General features: G+C 35.2%; 1 protein-coding gene across 1 annotated transcript in view; it reads right to left on the bottom strand.

Annotated features, from left to right (window-relative positions):
- Positions 1-18,890, bottom strand: part of DIAPH3 (diaphanous related formin 3) — a 536,969-nt gene that overhangs the window by 351,231 nt on the left and 166,848 nt on the right. The window contains exons 8-9 of the mRNA XM_057494450.1: positions 12,805-12,941; positions 11,612-11,721 (exon numbers count right to left, since the gene is read on the bottom strand). Coding sequence (XP_057350433.1) covers positions 11,612-11,721; positions 12,805-12,941 — 247 coding nt within the window. The remainder of the gene's footprint in view (positions 1-11,611; positions 11,722-12,804; positions 12,942-18,890) is intronic.

Below are 18,890 nucleotides of genomic sequence, written 5' to 3' on the forward strand. Positions count from 1 at the left end.
CTTAAGAACAAGGTAAATGATCAAAGGAAAATCCTTAGAAATAGACAAAGGTTAAACAGCAAGGCAAGGAACATGCCAGAATCAGCAAAGCAGCTTTGTGCCCTTGAAAATTAAGCGAGGTTCTTCACATGTGGATACATATCACCTAAATTTCCTCAAGTACACAGTTTAATTCACTGCTATCACTATGCTCAACACAATTATGAGAAAAAAATAAACACAGTATACATTTTTAGTATTTGGCTTCTCACCCTTTTTGCACAAACAAGTTAAGCCCAAAATTCAGGGTACACTAACAGGTGCGATGCACAAGTCACAGGCCTGTCCAATGCTTTCAAACTTCACCAGACAGATGCTTTTCCCACGATCACGCTGACAGAATTGAAAAGCTATCTAATTAACAGCAAATGCAAATGTTCTTTAGAAAGTTCACATTTGGTCAACATGTTCATCCTCAATATAAGACGTTTTCATAAGGAAAATGATGGCTATACTACAATGAAAACATGTCAGCTACATAAGCTAAATTTCGATTGGAAACAAGTACCAGTAAAGTACTTTAATAAAAATTCTACCAGGATCAGTGAATACCTATTTATCTGAGCCTGGAAGATACAGCTTAGACTGCTATTCATCTTCTGTACTCCATAGCAGAAATCATCTCTCTCTTTGCACAATCAAATTTCACATTTATCAAGTTAAAATGAGTAAATGATGCCTGAGAAATATTTTGCCTCCAGTGCAAACAAAAGAAACTCTGAAGAATTTAAAAATCACATGCACTAATAACAGACTATATTATGTAGACATAGAAATAGTAAAGTATAGCAGATGTACAGTTCTCTAATTTTATTTATATTTACAATTAAATGTTCTGTAAATGACAGATACAGTAAGAGAAGTCAGCTTGATGTAACTGCATATATTCCATATATATTCAATTCAAAGAAATAAACTACAGCATTCAAGAGGCTATAATCTATGTTTATAGATATAGATGATATAGATATAGATATAGATATAGATATAGATATAGATATAGATATAGATATAGATATAGATATAGATAGATACATAGATAGATATATAGATATATCTATATTTATATGAACAAGAATACTGGTAAACAAATGCGGACTTTCAAGTCTTTATTCAGACAGGCCTCTCTGAGACATCACTGATTTCTTTTGTATCCTCCCATGCATTTTATTATAACTCCTAGTACTGCAATTTTCATATGAAACACTAGCTAGCTTTAAAATCCTGAGTATAAGCTTCTTAAGGGCAGGAGCATATTTCATTCATCTTTAAAGTTCTATCTAGCATCACCCATTGAACAGCAGTCACTGAATAATTGACTAATAGACTGGTTAATTATTAAACTTTGCAGTTACCTTTGAGGCATGAGTTAAGTTATCTTTCTGGTGGTCTATTGTAGCATAAGTAAAGAAATTTATTAAGTAGACTTAGAAAAATGGCAGTTAAATCTATACAAAAATGTTAACCACTAATTTACTTTGGTGCATGCTCCATATGGCAAAATGAATTCACATCAGAGTGTTATTTTACTGTTTCTTTAAAGTCTACTCACTGAAGGACATATTATTTACCAGCCCACTTTAATACGTTCAACATCTTGATTCATACTTCTATATTAATCCTACTGCTGCAAACTTCAATAAAATTAGTAGTCAAAATAGAGGAATTAAAACAAATTGATCTCCTCATCCTTCTAGAATACATTAACAACTATCCTAAAAATAAATTATCAACTATACTCTGTATTCTTCATTTGGTCCTTCATTGAATGTGAGAATAACTTATTTGAACTTGAAAATAATTATAGTTAATAGTGATTTCTTTTGGGGGAAGGAGATACTCATAACAGAAAGAAATAGTAAATCAAGATATAACTATTCATTATAGGAAGATCTTTATCTGGTCTTGAACAAAATTAAACTTGGGTACTCTCTGAGCATTTAAGGGATAAGGGAAGCAAAAACAAACAGGGTCAAATAAACTTAGCTAAATCCAAAAAGGCGTTTTCATGTATGATTTGTTTCAATGTCACATGTTCATTATTGCCCAGTAACAAATTTCAAAGTATAGTGATTATAATTCAATTAAGGGTGATTATTCCTAGTCTGCTTTTAATATTTTAATGAACCTAAACTAGTTATATAATAAGGGAAAACTGTCAATTTTTTAAATTAAAAAAGGCTTTTTCCTACTTTGAGAAAAGAGAAAATGTGTTCCAAATTTTCAAAGATCTATTCTGTAATTGAACTCAATGTATTCCACAGAGATTAAAGAGTTTTGATTTTTTTTTTAAGTAAAGAAAAACTTTGTGTGGCAGCCATGACAAGGCAATTCTCAATCTTGGACTGCAGGGGGTATAAATGACCAACAGCTCCAGCTGCTGCCCTCTGGAATCCATCATAACACATGACCTGAAGTCACACATCTCATGGGCTACTACTAACCAACATCTGAACATAGCAAGAATATCAAAAAAGGGACTTTGGCTCAAGGATTCCCTAGCCAGCTTGCCAGGTTCTCCTAGAACTGCATGGCAGCCTAATATCCTTCCAGCCAACCCTCCTTCCTTCCTTCCTTTCTCCTTCTACTGTGGTCAGGTCTACACTGAGTGGGACATATCCCAGACTCCCCCAGTTCCCTCTCCAGGTTCCCTTATAGGCATTTCCCATAGTCCCTTGCACTCACTTCTCAAAGGACCCAGCTTAACACAGCTTAGTTCCACAAAGTAAATTCCAGAAAGAGTATCATTTTCAAATTGTCTGATTCATAAGCATTATCAATGAAACTTCATATTTAACAGAACACTTCCACTTTTTCTTCTTATTCTCTAAATGTGACCACCCTATACCTGTATCTTAACTATCAGATACTTGTTAAGACTATGTGTATGCCAGAAAACTGAATGTGTTTGGAACACAATTTTTCTCTAGTAACAGTTTCAGAGACATCAAAGACTTGGATTATATTACTGACTTTTGCTCCTTTTGGTATCTAAAAGGAGGACCTTCCAAACACCCCTATCCACTGTTTCGTCCACATTATCACTAAATCTTAAAAAGCATAAAGATATTATGGTTGCACAACAATGTAAATGCACTTAATGCCACAGCCCTTACACCTAAAAATAGTTAAAATTGTAAATTTTGTTATGTCTATCTTACCACAATAAAAAAAAAATAGAGAATAATGGCTATGTATTTCAATAGTGGGTAAAGAAATCATGAGACTTGAGTTAGTTTTACTAGGTAATAGGATAATAGTAAAAATAAGTGGTCCACAGAAGCACAGCATAAACCCAGCTATCAGTATATAAAGAATATACTACATCAAATATTGAGAAACCTGAAGCAATTTTAAAAAAGGGTTTAAGTATATTTTAAAAATCAAGCTAGGATATCAGCATTGCTACAGGTTCACATCCAGGCATGAAAAACAAGAGAAGAGCAGTTTTGCCCTTCTCAAACAGCTTCCCCATCTCTTCCCTTATTTGTTTGCTCTCTGACGGCACTAACTCTCCTTTCTGCTTCAGAAACTTTGGGAAACGTGTTCCCTTTAGACAATAACTAATGCAGGGAAAACAGTAGCATCACATGAAACAAAATTCAAGAATTCTATTCAATCTACATTAAGGTACCATGAATGTATAGGACCACCACCAGCAGAATCAGACGGAAAAGTCACGGAGGTGACACAGGGAAGTCTAGTGGTCTGCTCCCTGGATGCAAGACAACTCTCCCTGGCTCTCTTACATTTCTGCAGGTGTTGTAAGTAGGGGCACTGATGGCCTTTCTTCTGGATGATCTTTTCAAGGATGTTTGTATAGCCAAGAAACTTGGAAGACAGAGACAGTGTTACCCACTCAGAGCAAAGGGCATTCACGCTTCATGTCCAGTATAATAAAGACAATTCTCTTTGGAGCAAAGGACAGACATACTTTCAGCCCATTATAAAAGATTCAGTTCTCTAAGCTCAAATCTTTTCTCATATAGCACAACCTGCCATCCCTGTCATGTCTTCAGACAGTCCCTCCAAAAACAATGATTAGGCTCAATTATTTCCTGAACTGAGAATTCTGAAGTTTACTGGCCAGCTGGGAGGCCACAATGAAAGTACAGTTGACCCTTGAACAACATAGGTTTAAACTGCCAGGGTCCATTTATGCATAGATTTTTTCCAATAAATATACATTATCTTTAATTGGATGTAAGGCAGCATATTCCACAGGTGATGTGCTTGATAGAAATGGAAAAGGAAAAATGTTGCACGTAGCAGTTCCTCAGGGGATCAAACCAATGACCTTGCTATCATATTATCTGTGCCACACTCTAACCAACTGAGCTAATCGGTTACTATCTTGACCACAGCAAAACTCTGGGATCTGAGAGAAGCAGAGAGCAAGGCTGCGCTGGCAACTCAGAGGAAGGAGGTGGGAAACATTTGCTTCTTCAAAGTGTGCCCCTCCCAGCCTGGGGCCTGAGCCACCTGCAGGCAGGTGTCAATCCTGGCAGGGACACATAGAGCAGCTAATTCACCCTCTGTTTGCTCTCTTTTCTCTGTCAGACACTACAACTCTCCTATTTCTTTCCTAACTCTCTACTCTGTTGCATCTTAAGTTAACTGACCTAGTTTATATACAGTAGGCTATTAGTAAAGTTTTTGGGGAGTCAAAAGTTATATGCAGATTTTTCACTGTGCAGGGGAGTCAGCGTCCCTAACCCTTCAGCGGTTGAAGGGTCAACTTTAACTATCACTCAGAAGTCCACCATTTGATAAAGGTCCTGAGTGACCCTAACAACTATACAACACTTTCCTTCCTGAAGCACCATGTGCACCTTCAAGACTATATATCCTGTGAGGAAGCCAGGTGTTAACTTGCTTCTCTCCAAACACACTACAACTTTCACCTAAGAGGTGGTCATATGAGATGATCAGGTTTTAAAGGAAACACTACCAGTACACCATGTAGCCCTCAGACAACCACGGAGATCTCTCCAAACCTAGGCTACCCTTGGTTACTCTGGGAATCTTCCTGGAGGGAAAATTGACTCACTATTTATGTGAACCCTGCAGGCAGTTACCCTGATTTTAGTTGAAGTGACCAATGGTACCTTATCAGCCCTGGAAAGCACTAAGGTCAACTCAGCTCATTGGTCAGGGTAGCTAATGACTGAAAGAGTTGGCCTAGACTTCCTCCCTGCTGCACAAAGGGAAGTCTGTGCAATCACTAACGCATCATTCTGTACCTCAATTAATACCTCAGGCCAAGTGGAGAGATCCCTAGAAAACATTAAAAGGAAGCCTCCTGGTGTTCTAAAGTAGACCCTGAGCATCTATGGGATTTGTTAAGCATCTGGGACCTGGAAGCATGACTGAGGTCCATACTGCAGGTCAGCCTCAACCTGCCACTTAGAGGCCTGCTGACCAGCAGCCAAAATTAAATACTCCATGAGGAAAAATGAACAGATGCCATCAGAGCCCACACCAATCAGAGTAACTGCTGCCCATTATGTAAGAGTTGTGTTCCCTAAACTCAGGGTTTCTCTCCTAAAACACAACCCACTGCAACTGGAAACTGGGGCTGATACAAAACTGCTACTCAATTGCTACTGGTATTGCTGTAGGTAATAAAGTCCTTTGTGTGACCTAGGAGTTCTTGTCTTCTGAGAGCATCCATAAAACTGTGGCAGATTAGCAATGTGGAGTATGACCACAGAACCTTTGTGTCCTTGACCATCCCGAGCAACATGTCCAAGGGGATTGGATCAGGAAGACACTGCAGGAAAGGGCAGGTGCAGCTGCTGTCACTGTAGGCCTGTAGGCATATACGGAGAAAAGCCAAACATCCACCAAAAAACTAAGATTCCCCCATTTTGGTTCCTGTCTTGACAAAAAACTACAATTCAGCCCTATGACCAAAAGCAAGGGTTTAGAGAAACTCTTTAGAATCTAGATAATGTTTTTGATACTCGAGCAAACTATGGCTCTAACAAGAGAAGAGAAAACCTCCAGTGAAAAATAATGAGAAGCCTCCAGTGAAGAGTAAAAACCCACAGATCAAAAGGAAAAATAAAATAAAAGGAGAGAAATGAAATTTACAAAATCAAAATGGGGCCAAAACTAGAGATTGGTTCACCCACTTACTCCAATCCTCTTCCACCAAGAAAGACCTGGCCAACATGAGGGGCCAACCACCCATATGAAGACTGGGCCCTGGGATGGAAGGTTTGATGGTACAGCAGAAGCTCTGCTGTCAGTCCTCAGAGTCCTGGGTGCTGACCACAGAACACTGGGAGTGGTGCTTCCATTAGAACATTCCTGGATGTGGTCCTACACATTTTCTTCTGCATTACTTCTCGTTACAAGTATACTAAACACACATGGTTCCCTGGACCTGAAGAAATTCTGTAAGATATCCATTACTATTTCCTGCTTAAATTACCTAGAGCAGTTATGTTTTAAAGCTGAAAACCTGTCTGATATACACTTAAGTAATGTACAATTTATCTTAAGTCTGATACTTATATTTGTAATTTCTTCCCTGATAGTAAGACTCTTTAAGGTCTGAAAATAATGTTGTTATTTTCAGTACTTACTTTTTCACTTTCTTACTATACAATATGGGGATGGGTGAAGGGGTATGCTCAATTCTATCAGAATCATAGGCGGTCAATTATCTTATTATTACCAGACTCAAAAAACATCTAATAATCCTCCTTTGAAAAGTACCTTTTTATAAATATACTTTGCAATAAAAGAACAGTGATGATTTTAAAAATTTTACTATCTTCCATTTTCTCCAATTTAAAAGCAAACAATTACTTTCCATTTTACTCAGCAACAAACAAGGTTTACTTTCAATTTGGTGGTTTGCTGTTATCACCCAGACTAGTATATTTCCATAAATGCAAATTACATAGCTAATGAAATAAAATGGGCACTTAAAGCAATACTTTTATGGGAAATTGGTAACCAGCTAGCTATAAAATATACTTTATTTATAGAAAATTCAGAAACACCCAGAGAGGAAAGTATTTTTAGATATTACTGAAGTATTACTTGATCATTTTAAAGGAAAAATAGCACAATCAGCAATCCCAGGAGAGACAAATCTACTTTCTTTTCTACCCCCTATAAATTAGCAATCTGGATAACATACCTTTACTCTTAAGCTTGCCACCAACTAGCTATTTGACACTTCAGGGTTAATAATAATGAGAAGCCTCCAGGGAACAGTAAAAACCCACCACAAAATGCTGAGTTGGGAAAAGAAGAATGTAGAACAGCTCTTTCCATTGTCTATGTTTAAGAGCTTCCTAATTTAACCTGAACTTATTAGAATGAGAAAAATTAATTTAAATGACCCTAAAACAACCTTTCACTTCTCAATGAAAATTTCACTTTAAAAAACTATTAAGAAATTTTAGTGTCTATACACATCCAAAAATTATAGCACTATCAACTATAATGGAAAATACAATTACTCACAACTAAGGCAATTATAGCAGTTTCATAAAACCAAATATAATCAGACACATATATCTTGATAAAAATTTCTTAAGAATTCAATCAAATATATGACTTCCACCATTTTCAAAGGAAAATGTTGCCGCTAGCCCCCACAACACTAAATATGGCCGACAGTCTTTAAAAATGAATTCTCTCCACAAATACTCATAGCAACGTATTCATAATAGCCAAAAAGCAGGAACAACCCACATGTCCAACCACTGAAATGATAAACAAAATGTGGTACATATAATTACAATAAAATATTTAGCAAAACAATAAATGAAATTCTGATGCATACATGAATGCAACCTTAGAAATAATATGCTATGTGAAATATTATATTAAACTAGTCAATAAAGACACATATTATATGATTTCATTTATATCAAATGTCCAAAACATGAAAATCTATAAAGAGAAAGAGAGTAAATTAGCAGTTGCTGAGAGCTAGGGTGATTGAGGGTATGTGCAGGGTGACAGCTAAGGAGTGAGAGGGTTCTTTGGGGAATGATGAAAATGTTCCAAAACTGATGGCGGTGAAGGTTATACAACTCGGAATATACATAAAAACATTGAATTGTATGCTTAAAGGGGTAAATTTTATGTAATGTGAATTTTATCTCAATAAAGCTGTTAAGAAATCATTTTAAAATTGTATCAACTCTTTAGATAGACAAATATAGTTTTAATTTCAAGTCTTAACTGCCTTCTATAGTACAGTAATCATAATTCCAAATTGTTAATTGATAGTTGTCCTTCAGGGAATTCTATATTTACTAACTAAATATAACTTATCATAACTATTAAAATTTCCATAACATCACACCTTCAGTAAAATCAGAGTAACTACCCATATAGAAATGACTAAATTTATCGAAGTTTCTTTCATTCCTGTAATTTGCCTTAAAGTTCACATGGCAATCAATTAAAATTTTAAAAGATCAGATAGATTTAACTTAATGTCTATAACCAAAACAAATTTAATATGCCAAATAAGAATTATAAGATTATAACAGTCAAACTTTCCAAATAATGAGCCGATCATGTCATTTACTTAGGCAAAACATGACTTTGTTCTTAATAAGCTCTTCTTTATCCTGTCTCTCACAGCTTAAAAAATATTACATGATGTAATACTGCTGTAAACAAAATTGGGGGCCATGGTTTTACAAATTTTTTTAAACTTTTGATTCTGAAATAATTATAGATTCACAGAAATTTGCAAAGAAAGAAAAAAATATACATATAGGTTCTGAGTATTCTTCATACAACATCTTACATAATTATAATGCAATACCAAAACCAGAAAATTGAAATTAGTGCAATCCAAAGTTTATTCAGGTTGTACAGGTTTTATACTCAGTTGTGTGTGCATGTACAGTTGTCTGCAATTTTATTACATGTATAGATTTGTAACCATCACCAAAATCATGACACAGGTTTCATCACACAAGACTCCTTCCTGGTATTTATTTATGGCCAGACTCAACACTTTCCTAGACCCCATCCCAAACCTTTGGCAACCCTAAACTATTCTCCTTCCATGTATTTTAGTCCTCTCAGGAATGTTATGTAAATGCAACCATACAGTGTACAACCTTTAGGATTAGCATTTTTCAATTAAGATAACTATTTGGAGAGTCATGTATGTTGTGTATATTATCAATACTTCGCCTCTTTTGCTGAGTAATATTCTAAGGTACGGCAATACCATAGTTTATTCACCTGCTGAAGAACACCTGGCTGTTTTTCACTTTGGGTTTAAGACAAATAAAGCTGCTATAAAAACTTGTTCATTTTGTGTGAACTTAAATTTTCATTAATCTGGAATAAATGCTCAACAGTGTAATTACTGGACTGTACAACAAGTAACAATTTTAATAATCGATACTGGTAATGTTTCCAAAGAAAATGAAGATCACATTTAATCTCCAATCTCCACAGACTTTTTTTTAATTTACAAAATTACTACTTAAAGCTACTATTTACTCAACACTTATGCTAATGAATCAAGCACCATACTAAGCATTTTAAATACATTATCTCATGTAATCCATGCATTAACAATGAGTTACATACTGACACCATCCCCATTTTATAATAGGGAAAAAGGAGGTATAGAAGAGGTTTGGAAGGTGATCCAGAGTCACAAAGCTAGGATATAAATAGGACTTGGGGATTAAAGATGGTGGAGTGAGAGGTGAGACAGAGGCTTCCTCCTAAAACTGCCTATAATACGAAAATATGATTAATACAACTAATCTTGAAAGGGCACCATGAAAGAGGACTGCATGGGCGTATGGGTGGGGACTTGATAATATGGGGAAATGTAGTAACCACATTGTTTTTTCATGTGAAACCTTCATAAGAGTGTATATCAATCATACCTTAATAAAAAATTTTTAATAAATAAATGAATAAATAGGTAGATAGATAGATAAATAAATAAATAAATAGCTCAGACTTAAATTCAAGCCTGCCTGACTCAGAGGTCTATTCCTCTCCTCATAAGACACTGCAGCCCCCACTTGTGTAACGTGTGTGATTAGCTATAAAAAGTATATGTTAGTATAAAAAAGGTCTTTATTTAAAGGATAAAGTTTGCATACAACTATTATAATTCATAAATGAGATTTTTAAAATTAGACATGATCTCTAATTCAATGTTGTACAAATAACCAAAATTAATCTAATAACCTACTGGTGTTTACACAAATACAAGTAAAAGGTAACGAGAATAGCATAAGAAAATTCAGATGAAGTAATTGTTCAGTTTTTGTCTACAAAGATTGCTGTAAGTTTACTCTTCACTAGTCTTGTGGTAAATATGAAATCTGGAGCCAGATAAGAAAGGAGGAGAAGGGAAAGGAGAGTAATAGTATAAGAAGTAGAAGACCCCAGAGTATACATCAAACAACGGAAGGAGCAGGGTCTGTGTCAGAGATGGACAACACATCCAGACCCTTAGGCTCTCTGACAAGCCCTGATGAGTAAGAGGGGCTCTTTTCCAGACGCTCCAGTAACTAGACCCATGCAAAAAGGATCAAATACTCAGTAGTCAAGCCTGCACACTGCCCATATAAACAAGTCACAGCAACAGGATTACTCACACTGTCATCAGGAAAGTCAGTTACAAAAATCATCATCAGAAATGTAATAAATTTATTTATTTGGCAGTTTCTGACATTTTCTGACTTTTCATCAAATACCATCTTTTTTTTTAATTTAACACTAAGAATTGGCTTTTCTATTCCCACCACCACAAGAAACAATAAAATGACCAAGCTACACAGAGCTTTAAAATAAAATTTTAAACTATAACTTTTCACTATTAAGTGTGAAACAGATTTACTTCATAGTTATTAGAACCTTGGTTTCCAAATTTTGCTGCACATTAGAATCACCTGAGGATCTTTTTAAAATCCCAACAGCCAGGTCACCAATGAAAACTTTTTAAAAATTGGAGGTGGGAGTCGGGTGTCAATATTTCCTTAAAATACTCAGTTTTGATTAGCAATGATTATTTGTAACAATAATCAGCAAAAAAAACTCTTGTCTTTTTTAAAAAAAAGTTAAATGAATATTGATTATGCAGCTTAGAAACTATAATTCTAAATGTGGCTTTTGGAGAGGACTTCAATATCTTTGAAAATCTCTCAAAGTGTACCTTGAGTCTCTTTATTACTCATGTAAACTCAACTTCTCAGATATTAAACCTAACACAATGAGAAACCATAATTCATTTAGTTGCCAAAACTTCTTAGAAACTATCATAATGAACTAATGAAACTAACATAGAATAAATAAATCATGAGACAATGATTATGTATTCTACAGAGAACTCTAAAGTTAACTTCTAGGAAAGTAACCTAAGGCAATAATCATTGGGGTACACCAAGTTGCATGTGTAAGATAAATAATTATTATAGTATAAATTAGAATACTATGTATTTATTTAAAATAATACTATAAAATATTAAATGGCATGCAGGGTTTCATACTATAGTATTCAATATAAGTCAGTAAGAAAAGTTACAAAACAGTATAGGTGATAAACATGAACCTACTTGCAGTTGGACTGAATTGTGCAGAAGACCTTCCACAATAGAAGAAAACCTGTCAATTTTTCTTTCTTCTCCGGCTAATGTTAAAGCTTCTAAAACTTCTTCAAGGCTATTGGAAGTTTTGAATCCATTAATTAAATTGCAAATAGCAAATAACTCAAAAGCCATGATACGATTGCTTGATCTACTAAACTCAGGAGTCACTACTTCCAGACAACCAATAACATTTTTAAAGTAGTTTATTGAGTACATACATGTACCAAACACTGTTCTAAGCATGTTACCCAATTTGATTAATTTATTCCTCATAATGATCTTATGATATGTTTACTTATAAATATTTATATAGTGCTCACTACACATCATGCACTATTTGAATCAGTTTACCAATAACAATTCATTCTAATGTATACAATTCTGTGAGGTATCATTATTATCCCATATTACAGATTAGGAAACTGAGTCAGAAAAAGGTAAAGCAACTTGGCCAAGGTCTCACCTACTAAATGGCAGAGCAAAAATCTGAAATGAGACAGTCTGTGTAGTAAGGATTATATAAATGCTCTGAACCACTCCACTCCACTTCCTCTAGAGTGGTAAGTGAAGTTCAGTAGCCAAAAATATATAGTAGTAAGGAATTATAATCAAATAATATATATATAAAATACAGACACACACACACACACACACACACACACACACACACATTCTCTATAGTCCAGGACTATGTACCTTCAACTAGTAAAATACTACCATTTATATCACTTTGAAATCTGCCTTACACAGAGATTTTTCAAACAGTATGATGTTTGTTTTTACAAGGGAATAGAATGACCTACAGTTAGAATTAATTCTACCTGGAAAAAAAAAATCACTGAAGAAATAGAACCCCATTTGTATATTTTTGAAAGTCTTGATTTACCGTTTTTATTTACAGTTTGAGTTCCGAACCGTTTAAAACAAATATGAAGAAATAAAGTTTTCATAGAAAAATGTTAGCCCATAGATACTCTATCAATAAAGAGAAATAATTATTACTCCTTTATGTTCAGCCAATATGAATCTAAATCAGCTGTTTAAGTATACTTCATTTATTTAAAGTAAATTCTAATTAAAGTAGGATAATAACATTAATTATGTAATAACTTACTCTAGTTTGATTCATTTAGAAAAATACATTGAGAAGACTTACATGTTTTCCTCTCCTACAATGCATACCGCAGAAAGGAGTTTAACCACATCTGTCATCATATTCGGGTGCTCAGGATCAATGGCTTTGGCCAGTAAAGAAAGACTCCTCTCTTCACTCATAATTCTTTTCAAGCCATACTGTAACATTTTAAAAATTAGAGGTTAAATGTTAACAGTTGAAGAAATAGTGCCCTGAAGGAAATGTACTTATCAAAAAGAAGTTTATAGAATAATATATTTTTCACATTTAGCAAACCTGGAAAATATAAGATGCGTGTAACACCCTAAAAAATTCATGTAAATGTTCACTTTACATCAAAACTCAGAATCAACCAAACACAGACAACCCTTTGAAGGTGATTTAACAACAGTATGACTGATTATCATTAAGATGGGTAAGCGGCCAACTGGAGAAAGAAAGAAGCTGTGAAGGACAATGAGACTGCCCAGCAGAAACATACAAAACGGTCGTATATTGAACTGCACACTGAGGCCATGAGGAACTCCCCTGGGAGGGAAGACTGGTAAGAGATATACTACCAAAACCTAATACCCAGATCAGCCCCGTCCCAGAGAAATATAATGTGAACCACATGTGCAATGTTAAATTTCCAAGCAAAAAGTAAAACTAATTCTAATAAAATTAATTCAACATATCCAAAATAGTATCATTTCAACATGTAATCAACATAAAATATTTGTTGATGAGCTATTTTAACTATTTTTTCCTTTCCTACATATTCAAAACCCAGTATGTATTTTTACTTACAAGCACATGTCAATTCAGACCAGCCACATGACAGGTGCTCAATAGCCACGTGTGGCAACCACATTACATAGTACTGGCCTAGACAATAACACTTAGTTTTAAATGGGCAAAAGTTGAAGGATGATTTGGGCAGATACCCAAATAGAATGTATGTAGAAATTGCCATAAGAGCATATGTATTCTAATCAAAATGATGTTTTATCATTAGAAAGTCAATGCAGATGTAAACACATTGTATAAATGGGTAATTTCGGATAAGGATTAAGTTTGTTTGCTACTGGCAGAATGTCATATCCAATTAGAAGATAAGGAGGTACATTAATGACTTAGTGTTTGATTTAAAGATGTATACATCTCTTAGGGCCCACTTAACAATCTATGGGAGATAAGTATCAAATAACAGAGGATGAATAGAAGCAATAAAACAATACTATTTATCTACCATGCATCCCTTGGGGATTCTTCTGAAGAGTGAGAAATTGGTTGATTAGAATTCCTACTAAGCACTAAAAAGGACCTGAATCCCAATTACAGACCTATGAACTATAGCTTAATTCAAAATTAGCACTAGATAAAAGTATCAAAGTTGGATCTATAACAAGCTTAGACCCAAATGCTTTGAGTATTATGAAATCCAATTTTTAACTTTCCTATCTTGTACATGGTGTTTATGTAAAGAAGCCTTCATACTGTATTTGCTTTACACTGCTATCTAAGGAACACAGGCACAAAGAAAGAAATACAAGCATAAGGGCCCAGGGTCCCAGGATATGATTTTTTGGAGAGACTACTCTGTCTTGTTGGTGACAGAGGAAAGTTTAAAAAGAGGCAGCTCTATGAGCCAGTTAATGCTGACTTTTGTGATACCCTGGGCTGTTTCATAACTAAAAACAAAGAAAGACAAAGCAAGCATGGGGCCAGAGACTACAAAATGCCTTGATAATCATTGCAAGAAATTGTCAGAGGCTTATAAAGTACCACTTAGATTCAATTCAAAAAGTCAATTGGTCAATTATTACCAAGGGCTGGCTCTGGCTCTGTCCTAATAAACCTGAAGATAAAGGAAAGCTTGCCTTAGCATTTCCCCTCATTTCCCACCCACGTGGCGGTCCTTACCCAGTGCTTGCCCTTCTGGAATCAAAATCCTGTGGCCCCTCCAACCACTCATGACAAGTGATTTCCTCCAAGTGACACCACTAACCTTCTCTGTCAAGCCCTCTGGCCGTAAGGAATAATGCATCAAGAGTGGAAAAGGAGCACTCTCTGATTTCAGTTTTTACTATCATCCCATGACCCCCACCTAAGCTGCATCACAGGCAATATTCCGACTTTACTACTGTAAAAATGCATAGTGCTCATTTTCAGACTGGAATGAAGCCAGATTACCTCTACTGTCTATAACAAAAGACAGTTGTTACCTACTGATATAAAATTACTCTCATTCAATCATTTAAAAAACAAAGCAAAGCAAAACAAAACAGAACAAGAACTGTTGACTATGAGAGAAATAAGTCAACTTACCAGTGCTTACACTGCATTAAATGAAGGATACTATAAATTAGAGAGGTCGTGTCAAATTTTGGAAGGTCTAAGGATGTCTCTTTACTGAATGCTGAGCACACACTCTGAATTATATGAAAACTCATGTGCTCTAAACTGAGAACCAATGACAGATTCCATTTGCATTCTATGTAAGGTCTATTATTACCTAACAGATGGAATTTCAGATCATTGAAGACTGTTAGAAAGGGGAAGGTTAATACCTTAAATCCCTGAGTAGCATGCCCATGCTACATGAACACTGGCGTGGAATACCCACGGTAAATTAATCCCAGCAGCAGAGATAAAGTGGGTGAGGGGCTGGCCTCAGGAGCAAAGCATATTCACTGTGGGTGCATAGCTCACAGCAACATACCAAAACGTTAACTAACCAAAATGAAGTCCCTGTTCTAATTACCTTTTAATTTAAATATATTTAAATTTAAATCATCCTGACTTTTTTTTCTAATATTCAAAATCCTCTTCCATTTAAAAAATACTATTTAGTCTAGTCATAAGAAATTCATTTCCATCTGATGCTTTCAAACTTGCTCATTATATTAACTATATAAGCACTAGTACCAAATAAGGTACCACATTTTTGGCTCTTAGAGCTTCTAATTTTCATCATTCTGTGAACTTGTATAAAGACTGTACAGTGAAGTATAGGAAAAACCATCAACCAATCCTGGCCAAAAAAAAAATCTCTACAAAACAACTTCACATATTTTTATTAAGTTTGATAAATTTAAAGTTCCAACATTAAGTATCGGCAACTTTTTAATCTTATTATCCCAGATAGCAATAAATGCAAATAGTAATATATTCCAGCTTCACACAGGCAAAACACTCTACTAAAATTATAAATTACATTGTATTAGAATATAAATAAAGTTTGCACCATCTCCAATTCAGTCTCAACAAAATAGGAATTTTATCTTCTACATAGCACCTCATTTTATTGACATTCGTCTCAATTCAAATTAAAATCCACTTACCCCTTTGGTATTAAAAAAATGTTCCTTGGTTTCCTCTACTTGCAGCCTTCCCTTCACCAGTAAAATCTCTGATTTCTATATTCTTACTTTAGAAGAGAACTCCCTAAAGCAGTATTTTGAACTCAGTATGTAAAGAGCTCTCCCTATCAGCAGTTTGACTCCTTTCTTCATTTACTATTAAAACATACAGGCATGCCTCAGAGATATTGTTGGTTTGCTTCCAGATTACTGCAATAAAGCCAGTCAAATTAAGTTTTTGGTTTCTCAGTGCATATAAAAGTTATGTTTACACTAACCTTTAGTCTATTAAATGTTCAATAGCATTATGTCTACAAAACAATGTAGATTTAACAATAATTTAATTTTAAAAATGCTTTATGGCTAAAAAATGCTAACCATCATCTGAACTTTGAACTAGTCTGTCTTTTTTGCCACTGGAGGCTATTGTCTTGATGTTGTTGGCTGCTTGACTGATCAAGGTGGTGCTTGCTGAAAGTTGGGGTGGCTGTGGCAATTTCTTAAAAAAAGACAACAATTAAATTTGCCGCATCATTGAATTTGTAGCATGCAATGCTGTTTGATAGCATTTTGTCCACAGTAAAACTTCTTTCAAAATTGGGGTCAATCCTCTCAAACCCTGGTCATGTTTTACCAGCTAAGCTTATGTAATATTCTAATATTCATTGCTATCACTTCAACAATCTTCACAGCATGTTCATCAGGAGTAGATTACATCTCAAGAAACCACTTTCTTTATTCATCCATAAGAACAACTCATCCACTCAAGTTTCATCATGAGCTTGCAGCAATTCAGTCACATTTGCAGGTTCCACTTCTAATTCTCGTTCTCTTACCATTTCTGCCACATCTGCAGTTACTTCCTCCACTGAAGCCTTGAGCCCCTCCGAGTCATCCATGAGGGCTGAAACCAACTTCTTCCAGACTCCTCTGCATGTTGCTTTTTGACCTCTTCCCATGAGTCATGGATGTTTGTAATGGCAGCTAGAACAGTGACTCTCTTCCAGAAGGTTTTCCATTTACTTGGCCCAAATCCATCAGCGGAATCACTATGTATGACAGCTATAACCTTACAAAATGTATTTCATCAATAATAAGACTTTAAAGTCAAGATTATTCTTTGACCTATGGGCCACAGAATGGATGTTGCATTAGCTGACACAAAAACAACATGAATCTCATTGTATGATTGTATGTCTCCATCAGAGCTCTTGTGTGACCGGGTGTATTGTCAATGAGCAGTCATATTTTGAAAGGAATATTTTTTCCTAAGGAGTAGGTTTCAACAGTGGGCTTAAAATATTCAATAAACCATATTGTAAATAGTCGCACTGTCATCTAGGCTTTGTTGTTTCATTGATAGAACACATCCAGAGAACAGTTAGCACAATTCTTAAGGCCCTGGGATTTTCAGGATATTCAATAAGCACTGACTTTCACTAAAAGTCACCAGCCTCATTAGCCCCTAATAAGAGGGCCTGACCTTTGAAGCTCTGAATCCAGGCATTGGCTTCTCCTCTCGAGCTGTGAAAATCCTAGATGGCATCTTCTTGCCATAGAAGGCTGTTTCTTCTGCGTTGAAAATCTTCCTTCAATGTAACCACCTTCATGAATTATCTCAGCTAGATTTTTGGGTAACTTGCTGCAGCTTCTCCATCAGCACTTGCTGCTTCACCTTTCACTTTTCTGTTGTGGAGGTGGCTTGTTTCCTTAAACCTCATGAACCAAACTCTGCTAGCTTCCAGTTTTTCTTCTGCACGTTCCTCACCTCTCTCAACCTTCATCAAATTGAAAAGTGTTGGGGCCTTGCTCTGGATTAGGCTTTGACTTAAGGGAATGTTGTGGCTGGTTTGACCTTCTTTCCAGACCACTAAGACTCTTTCTGTATCAGCAACAAGGTTGTTTCAGTTTCTAATCATTTGTACGCTCACTGGAGTAACATTTTTAATTTACTTCAAGAACTTTACCTTTGCATTCACAAGGGGAAGACGTGGAACTGTTATTTTCACTTGAACATTTGAGGTCATTGTAGGATTATCAATTGGCTCAATTTCTATATCACTTTATCTCAGGGGATAGGGAAGCCCAAGGAGATGGAGAGAGATAGGGAACAGCCTGTCAGTGGAGCAGTCAGAACACATATGATATTTATCGATTAAGTTCATCATAATTGGCATGATTCATGGTGCCCCAAAATAATGATAATAGTAACAAAGATCAATGATGACAGATCACCATAAAAAATAATGAAAAAGTTTGAAATATTGCAAGAATTACCAAAATGTGATGCAGAGACAAAGAAGTGAGCAAACACTATTAGAAAAATGGCACTGATAGACTTGGGCAATGCAGGGTTGTCACAAACCCTCAATTTGTAAAAAAATATGTTATCTGAAAAGTGCAGTAAAGCAAAGCACAACAAAATAAGGTATGCCTGTATTCTACAAAAGGCTATGCAATGTATCTCAAAGCTAATCCTCACAGAACAACGAATTCAGTATAGAAAGGAATTGATTTCTACATCAGATATGTTCCTTAAAAATCATATCTGATTGGAAGAAGCAGGATGGAGAAAAATATTAATGAGCTCCAGAAAATTCTGAAAAATACATAAATAATTCACTAAGATAAAAAATAATTTGGAAATACAAATATCTGCTAGATTTAATAAAAAGTAATACAAACGTAAATAATTTAAATGCCAGTACCTAAGTCTGTAGTCCTATAAAGGTTTACTTTAAAATGAGAATAAGACAAAATATT

Source organism: Manis pentadactyla, chromosome 17 (assembly GCF_030020395.1).
Source record: "Manis pentadactyla isolate mManPen7 chromosome 17, mManPen7.hap1, whole genome shotgun sequence".
NCBI classification, from domain to species: domain Eukaryota; kingdom Metazoa; phylum Chordata; class Mammalia; order Pholidota; family Manidae; genus Manis; species Manis pentadactyla.